This window comes from Dictyostelium purpureum (assembly GCF_000190715.1).
Source record: "Dictyostelium purpureum unplaced genomic scaffold DICPUscaffold_93, whole genome shotgun sequence".
NCBI classification, from domain to species: domain Eukaryota; phylum Evosea; class Eumycetozoa; order Dictyosteliales; family Dictyosteliaceae; genus Dictyostelium; species Dictyostelium purpureum.
Genome location: NW_003519430.1, coordinates 75676 through 84823, shown reverse-complemented (window position 1 = coordinate 84823; position 9148 = coordinate 75676). Strand labels below are relative to the sequence as shown.

Genomic DNA, 9148 nt, shown 5'->3' with positions numbered 1-9148 from the left:
AAGCGCATATTAAAAATAGAAAAACTCATTAAAAAAAGGGGGGAAAAAATTATGAAAAGACATTGTATTATTTATTTTTAATTTATTTATTTCTTTTTATTAAATTAAATAAATCACTTCATTATAATTAAAAAAAAATTAAAAATATAGAAATTTTTTTTTTGAAATTTTTATTTTTTATTTATTTAAAAATAGAGCTTTATCATATAACTTTTATTAAAATAAATAAATAAATACACTTAATAATATACTACATATTCAAATATTTTTTTTTTTTTTATTTTTAAAATTTTTTTAATCTATTATTAATTCTTTTTTTATTAATTTTTTTTAATTTCATTTTTTATTTCTATATATATATATATATATATATAATCTATATCAATTACCATGAATTGGTATAAAACACTAATAAAAAATATAAAAAATAAAAAAAACAATAACACTAATAATAATAATAATAATAATAATAATAATAATAATAATAATAATAATAATAATAATAATAATAATAATAAAAATACACCCAGTTTGGAATCCACATCAAATAAAGATATTGGCCCTGGTGAAGTTGCATTTTGGAATGTATTTAGAAATAATTATTTATTCAAATTAATATTCTCAAATTTCAAATTTAAAAATTTATTCAACTATAATGATTTAAAAATATCATTGTATTTTTTAAAAAAGTTTAGTAATGGAAATGAAATTATTAGAGATAAAGTAAAAAGTGGAAATTATAAAATTACAAATTATAGTGTACAATTTTTAAATGAACAAATGAACAAAAATACCATTGAGAACAAGGCAATGTATAAACAACTGTTTTCAAAAAATAACGACACAAATAGTTTAAAAACATTCAACGATTATTCATTCTGGGTAGAAGAATTTGCATGTGGTGGGAATAAAGCGGCATTTCTCGAATACGCTGAAATTTTTGAAATTAAAAAAAGAAATATTTCAGTAAAATTAAATAATAATAATCAGGGTTTTAATAAAAATAGTTTTAAAATTTTTAAGATGGAGCCTATTTTAAAATCATATGGAGTTCAAGTTACCAATGAATCGATATCAATATATGATTTTATTAAAGAGATTGAATATTCACAAAAATTGAAAAAGCTTATTAAAATTTACAAGTTTGTTATGGAACAAAAATACCTACCAAAAGAAAAATACAATAAAATGGTACAAGAATTAAATCACATATTAGATACAAATCAATTTGATACAACAGAGTTAAACTCATCCATACATTCAATTTCAAAATCAAATGATCAAAAATTAAAACCAATTGTTTCAAAAATTTTGCGAATATTATATTCAATATATAAATTAAAAATTAAAAAATCAACTGATATACCAATTATGTATTATATATACTTTAAAGGAAATCCAAAAGCCGAACAAGTATTTGCAGATAGAAAATCCAATAATCGCTCCATCCATGTAGATCTATTCAGTGTTAAAAAAGGTGATGAATGTGTAGAATATCTGAAAAGATTTGCCAAATCATTACTCGAAATTTCATCTAGGGATAGGATTCAAGAGTTAATTTTTTCAAGCAATAATTTGGAACTAATCGATTTCCTGTTCACTCATTTCCCCAGAGATCTATACGAAAATTGTTATATATATTTAAAACAAATAACAAATATCGAAATACTTGACTATTTTTTCAAAAACCATCAAGAATTAATGTTCAAGGACAATAGTCCACTTTGGATGTACACCGACAGCAAAGTTATTGGCCATTTCGAAGAATTAATGAAGCAAGTATCAAGAAACTTTATGGTTAAATGCGATATAAATAAGTTTTCAAGTAACGATCTAGGAAAAAATCTTTTTGAAAACTTAGAAAGAGCACTCAACAACCCAGAAGTTTATATATTCGAAAAAAATGAAAATGATCCTCCAAACTCTATCAATAGATATAGATCATATTTTGTAAAATTGGATAGTTCCACACAGGATTCAGCCATATCAATTTTAGAAAAGCACATAGAAAAATATGGCACATCTGAATACTTTGATATTAAATCAATTTTAAACAATAAACTCCATCAATCCTATAAATTAATACACTGGATCTTTAAAGATTTATCAGATGAATATATTAAATCACACCTATCAAACCAAGAATTAACTATTAAGTCTGGTATTAATAAAACCAATAATCATATATATGAAATAAAAATCAAAGTATTTATCAAATGGGAACTGCTTTTATTTTATTGTGGCCGTTCAAATTTTTTATATGAAAGCCTAGTATCAAACTCTTTGTCAAAAGAACTCTTAATACAAGATCTACTTTATAATAAAATTAGAGTCCATCCATTTTTAAATTTACTTGGTTGCTTATTAAAATTAGATTTCGAAAGTGAAATTCTTTACAATTCTCTAAAAGAAGTAGTAACTATTTTGAAAGCCCCCGATTTCCACCATCCAGAAGTATTTATTGTTGAGGAAGCTGGAAAAGTAGTCCTTAAAATATATAAAAGTTGATCAAACAATATCTTTTATCGGTAACACTGGATTTTTAAATAAATTTTTTAATTATATTAAAACACAAAATAAAATAAAACTAAAATATTAAAAATTATATTTTAAAGAAATAGCATATCTTTATTAAAACTAATTATTATTACTTGTAAACTCTATAACTTTAACTTCTTTTTTTCCTTTTTCTATTATTCTTTTTGAATTCTAATTTATATTGAAAAATATTTTGTTATAAAAATTAAATTAAAATTAAAAAAGTGTTAAAATTTGGCATTGGTTATAAAATAATGTGTATGTTTTTTAAATGTGATCTGTGTTTATGATTATTGTTTTAAATTTGGATTGATGTTAGAATTGCATTATATCACATATGCCCCTTTAAATAAATACCAATATAACTAAAGTTTATCTCTTGATTATTGTCGGTAATTAGACCTACAAAGTCTATTCCTATAGTTGCAAATGTTTCTGTTTTAAATTTAATTGGTATTAATAATCCAGGAGTTTTACCATATCTTCTTTTTACTTGTTAAAAATCGTTACAATTTAAAACCCAATTCTTAATATCTTGACCTATACTATTCAATAAAATATGTGATTAATCTTTTCATATGTCTTTATATAATCTAAATCCCCAGTTTTGTAAGGAAAATCATGAAAAACTTTATTTGTCATTGATGGCAGAATAACTATTTTTTGAAATAAAAATGACTCTTCTTTTTTTTTGTATTAATTGCTAACCACGAATTTTTGACTTACCCCTTCAATAAGAATGGTGCAATGGTTAACACGACTTTTATTAATTTATTTTTAGAAAAAAAATTTTAGTAATTTAATTTTGATTATTTAGTTTTAGTTATTTAATTTTTGTTGAGTAATTTTTGTTATTTAATTTTTATTTGTGATTCATCGATAAAGTTCTGTAGCTTTCCAGGTGTATCGGTATTTTCACTCTAAATATATCTGAATTCCATATCTTGCTAAACTTCTCTAGCCTGTTGACATTCTTCATTGTGTGGTGTCGCTGGCTAGCTGGATCTTGGTGTTGAAGTTTCTTATATTTTCTGTTAATATTTTTGACTTCTCTTTCCCATGCTGCTGCGCAGATTAACTTGAATCTCTTGAGTACTCTTTGATATGTTTGACTCTTCTTTTTTCTTAAATATTTGACTACTTAACACATAATTCCATCAATAATTGTAAAAAATTATGATTCAAAATTTGTTTTGCTAATTTTTCTTCAGGTAATTCATAACTTTCTAAATAAATATAAATCGAACCTAAAAATCAATCTTTCAACATTTTTTGCTTGAGGTATTCTTGATCAAAATGGATTAAAGTATCTGCATCATTACTATTATGAATACTGTTATTTTCTAATATATGCTACATTATTGGTTTTATATATTCCATTTCTTACTATAATAATAATTTTCTTGACTTTCTTTCTCTACTATACTTGGTTGATTACTAATACAAGTTCTTCACCATCGGCAATATGAGATTTTATAATCAGACCACATTTTAGATCCAGAGCGGCAATAATGTTTGGGACAAAGCATTTTTGAAAGTTGAAAACCACTTTTGAAAAAAATAATAGAATCTGTTAAGTATACTTAATTTTGTAGAGGGGCATTGAAAAATGTAATTGTCGATTTTTGATCTTATTAATTGTTTTTAAATCTATTTAATTTCTTTTCTGTTATTTCATTTCTATTTTTTTATGGTTGTTTTGATTGTTTTTGTGGGCTCTGCTAGCTGTCGATGCAATGGATTTTTGTTTATTATTTTAACTGGTTAAGGATCCATTCTATCATCTTGTGTGTGATTAACATTCTTCTTTTGAATATCTTTTGTAAAATAGGTGTGCAAGGATATTATAATTATTATCATCTGTCTTAAGTTATAAAAATTATTGTGGGGTATTATTTTTTTTTTATAAAGGAAAAATTTAAATTATTTTATTTTTTTTTAAAAGAAAAATTATTGTAATTTATTTGTATGTTGATGATTATTTTTTTTTTTTTTCGTTTTTTTTAAAAATATTTTTTTTGGATTATTCAAAAAAATTTAAAAAAAAAAAATATTGATTGAATTATTTGAATTCAAAGTATAAGTAAAAAAAATTTTAATACATTTTATAAAAAATTTGAATTGTTTATTTTTTTTTTTTATTTTTTTTTTTTTCTTTTTTTTTCTTTTATTTATGATGATTGGTGAGGAGAGTTGTATGTCTAATTACTTTCATCAGAACTTTCAGATGATGATTCAGCTGGTTGACTCTTTAATTTTTCTTCGTATTGTTTCTTCTCAATTTCCCATCTCTTTTTGTCTTCAGCAGCCATGTTTTCATATTTCTTCTTTTCATCAGCACCGATTTGGCTCCATTTTTGACCTAAAAGTGAACCGATTTCACCAAAAGTACTGCTTGGGTTTTGAGCCTTAATTGTTGATCTATATTCTTTAGAGAAGAAGATGAATGGTGAGAGATAACGACGTGGAGCATTTTCATCCTTGTTCTTCTTTCTACCTCTCTTTCCGTCTTTCTTTCCTTTTTTGGTTTTTGGATCTTTCTTAGTCTTCTTGACTGGAGTTTTCTTGATTTTCTTTTCTTCGCCTGATGAAGATGAACATGAGTCCTCTGAAGAGCTCATTTTCTTTGTTTGTAGTTTATATAAAAAAAATAAAAAATAAAAAATATATAGCTTTTTAAAAGTTTTTAAATAAAACTATTAAATAGTAATAATTATAGATTTAAAAATATGTTGAAGTTGAAAAAGAAAAAAGAAAAAAGAAAAAAAAAATAAATTGGTGAATGATTTTTTTAAAAATTTTTTTTTTTTTAAAAATATTATGCGGTTAAATCAAAACAAGCCATTTAAAAATTTCAATAAAAAAAAAAAAAAAATTTTTTTTAAATGGCATTTTTTCAACCAACTGCGCAATAAAAAAAAAAATTGGGGTTTTACAAAAAAATAATTATTAATAATTAAAAGGATACTATTAAGCGGATTTTTAAATTTTAAATTATATTAATAAAATGCAATATAATAAATAGATAAATAAATAATAAATTAATTAATTAATAAATACATTAATAAATTATAAAATAAAATATATAATCAATGGATGATGATGAAGGAACAAATAAAATACCTATTACCAGAAGGAATTCGATCTGCATCGAATGTTATAGTTGTATCATTGATAACTTTAGATGTAACATTTTTATTTGCAAATATTAAATTACATTTTGATGAATCAATACCAAAGTTATTACCAGCTAATGTAATTGTTTTTAATCGATCAACATTATGTGATACAAGTGTTGGTTGTGCATATTTAAATAATGAATTGATTTTTTCAATACCATTAACATAAAATTTAAATGAATGTTTACCAGTTCCAGCACCGACATTACAACTTGTTTCAGTATTTGATTTCAATGTGCAATAAATGTGATTATTTGAATTGTCAATTGTAATAGATGGTTTTACAATAATATCTTAAGTATTTAACAATATGTAATGATGATCCTTTTGTTAATGATCTTGATGGAGCTAATACAAATGTAGGTTGTAGTGTTATTGTTATATTATTATTTGAAATAATATTATTAACTTCAATTGATAGTTTTACAGATGTTTTACATATATTTGGTAATTTAAATGATAGTTTAGTTTCATCATTACTTATTGATGTGATAATATTTTCATTACTTTCTTTTCCATTAAATATAAATTTTATTGTACCATTTGTATCGTTAATATTACCATAGATAATACCAGTTGTTGAAAATTCATTTGTTCTATCAATTTGAATTGCATTTGTTGATGTAAAATGAGGTACGCCATATTTAAAATTTATTTCAGTTGTACTTTCTACCTCATCTATTTTGATTTGAATTTTATTTATTAATCCTTCTCCAGGTTCTAATAAACAATTGATTTGAGATGTTGTTGATGATATATATTCACAATTATAGTTTTTATTATCATTACTGATTAAAGTTACATTTGGACTTGATGATTGAGGTGATGACATATGACTTCCAGCTATAGTAATTATACCACTATTATATTTTGAAGTTGATACAGTTGTATTAATCGATACAGGTTGTGGTTTAATATCCAATGTAAAAATATTTTTTAATGAAATACCCAATATTTACATTTATATATAACCTTTAAGAAAAGTCGGTAACATAATTAAGTTTTAATAAACGATGATCTATTGAAACAATTGATGCATTTATTCCATTCATAGTAACTTGGGCAACTGAGGGATCATTATAAAAATTTAAAATGTTTAAAGTGATTATTGAATCTTTATAATTACATTAAGAAATATAGGAGCATAGTTTATATATATTACTAATCTCTTTAGAGAAGAATCAGGATACAAAATAAAACTTCCATAACCAGGTGGAAAATTTACAGTTAAATTTTCGGGGTCAAAATTCTCTTTATCAACACTAAATTGTAATCCATAGCCTCTAGCCTCTCCATCTACCTTGTAATAATCATTAACATAATTTCTTAAATAATTACCAGTAAGTTGAAGTTTACTAACCTCAGTCAATGGTAATCCAAAGATAGCATAGTTTATTGGATCAAATGATTGACCCTTCAAATTATATGTATCCACTTCATATAAATAAATTGTGTATCTTTTAATACTATTTCCATAAAAGTTTTTAATCTGAGTATCATTCAATTCTATAACACATTTTTCTCTGTTGCATTTGGGTGTATAAGTCTCCTTTATTTTTTAAAATAATTATCATGGTATAAAGTAAAATTAACTGTTCTTGGTAATTTTGTGTCAAACTCTATATATGATCTGTTGTAATACACTAATCCTATTTAAAAAATATTAATAAAAACTGTTCAAAATTTATGAAAATTAAAAATATTTACTTTGTTGTGAATAAATTTTAGAAATAAAATATATAAAGAAAATACAAATAATTATTTTTTTTTAATTTATATAAATTACAATAAATAATTAAAAATAATTTTTTTTTATTTTATAATTTTTATTTTTTTTAAAACACTAATTTTAGATCATAATTATAATACATCAGTTTTTAATTTATTATTTCTTTTATATTTTTTAAACACAGTGTGTTAAAAAAAATTGAACAATCTTTTGTTGGTAAAATAGAATCATTTTTTTAATATTTTGAACAACCACAGTGTGTTAAAAAAATTGAGCAATCTTTTGACGGTAAAAATTTATTGATTCCGTTATAGTCAAAATCGAAATCTAATTTTATAAAATCAGACTACATTTTGGATCTAGGGTGGCAATAATGTTTGGAGTAAAGCATTTTTGAAAGTTGAAAACTACTTTGGTAAAAATAAAAGAATCTGTTAAGTATACTTAATTTTGTAGAGGGGTATTGAAAAATGTAATTGTTGATTTTTGATCTTGTTTTTAAATCTATTTTTGAATCTGTAGTGTTGAAAGGTGAATAGTTTTGTGATAACTATTTTATAATTTGTGACTGTTAGACCATCTTCACCCGGAGTTGTTCTTATATTCAAAACTCTTATTTATTTCTATTATTTCATTTCTTTTCTGTTATTTCATTTCCAAAGGGTACTTCTTTAAATACCTTAGCATACAAATACTGAAAGATAAATGAATACCGATAAATCAAATGTACCAACATATCTATCATTTAATAATACACAAATCATTATATTTGAAACATTAAGAAATTTTTTTATTATAAATTCCTTGTTTATTTTTTTTGATTACAGTATTTCGCAAAAGTTTTGACCCCCTTTTTTAAAAATTTTTTTTTTTTATTTATCTCCAATAATTTTAATTTCAATAATTCAAAAAAATATAAAATAAATTTCAAAACATCTTAACTATATTTATTTATAAAAAAAAAATAAAATAAAATTTTTTTTTTTTAAAATTTTTTTTTTTTTTTTTTACATATAAAAAAAATGGGTTCATTATTTTCAAAAAGATAATTAAAATTTTAATATATAATTTTATTTTTTAAAAGAAATTTTTTTTTTTATGATTTTTTTTTAATATTTTCTTAATCCACCTTAATTCTTATTTGTTTGTTGTATTTTTCTTGGGATTGATTGATAAAGATTATCAAATATATCTTGTTTAATATTTTTCAAAATTCTACCAATTAATAGATTGAAATTATGACGTGGATACCTGATAGAAATCAAGCTTATACGTCGTTTTACCATTGATCATATATTCTCCATAATATTAAGAACTGGTGCACAGAGTGGAACAAATATCACCCTAATGTTCATTTTTTCATAAAAACCGGTCAATAATTGGGTCATATGAATAGAGCAATTCTCTTGTAAAAAAAACGTATCACCAGATAAAATTGATTTCTCTTGTAAAGTTCTTCTATAACTCTGTATTGTTATTTCTAAATATTTTTCAGCATTTGTGTTAAACCTGACAATACATATACGACCTGCACCATGAGCTGTGCCACAGAATCATGTATATATTGAGCTGCCGCTTCATCTTCGTTTGGCCAAAATGTTGCTTTGAAGGTTTCTTACACCATGAATCCATTTTTTAGGTTCCATTTAATTAAAAAATCCTTCAATTCTGGTTTCGTCAACAAATATTACCCTTTCCCAAT

General features: G+C 22.9%; 4 protein-coding genes across 4 annotated transcripts; 1 reads left to right on the top strand and 3 right to left on the bottom strand.

Moving 5' to 3' along the window:
• The first annotated feature begins 1172 nt into the window (after positions 1 to 1172).
• DICPUDRAFT_91878 (uncharacterized protein) lies at positions 1173 to 2604 on the top strand. Its single transcript, XM_003287205.1, has one exon. It carries the CDS (start codon positions 1189 to 1191, stop codon positions 2506 to 2508), a length of 1320 nt encoding a protein of 439 aa, XP_003287253.1. The 5' UTR covers positions 1173 to 1188; the 3' UTR covers positions 2509 to 2604.
• A 2110-nt stretch (positions 2605 to 4714) lies between these two features.
• DICPUDRAFT_72244 (uncharacterized protein) lies at positions 4715 to 5257 on the bottom strand. The gene has a single exon (XM_003287193.1). It carries the CDS (start codon positions 5157 to 5159, stop codon positions 4740 to 4742), a length of 420 nt encoding a protein of 139 aa, XP_003287241.1. The 5' UTR covers positions 5160 to 5257; the 3' UTR covers positions 4715 to 4739.
• A 722-nt stretch (positions 5258 to 5979) lies between these two features.
• Positions 5980 to 6549, bottom strand: DICPUDRAFT_78110 (uncharacterized protein; the record flags this gene model as incomplete). The annotated part of the gene is made up of 1 exon (XM_003287192.1): positions 5980 to 6549. One exon carries the CDS (start codon positions 6547 to 6549, stop codon positions 5980 to 5982), a length of 570 nt encoding a protein of 189 aa, XP_003287240.1.
• Positions 6550 to 6822: 273 nt separating this feature from the next.
• DICPUDRAFT_78109 (uncharacterized protein) lies at positions 6823 to 8210 on the bottom strand (the record flags this gene model as incomplete). Its single annotated transcript, XM_003287191.1, has 2 exons — positions 6823 to 7266; positions 8136 to 8210. The coding sequence occupies 2 exons, from the start codon at positions 8208 to 8210 to the stop codon at positions 6823 to 6825; spliced, it is 519 nt and encodes a 172-aa protein (XP_003287239.1).
• Positions 8211 to 9148: the final 938 nt, after the last annotated feature.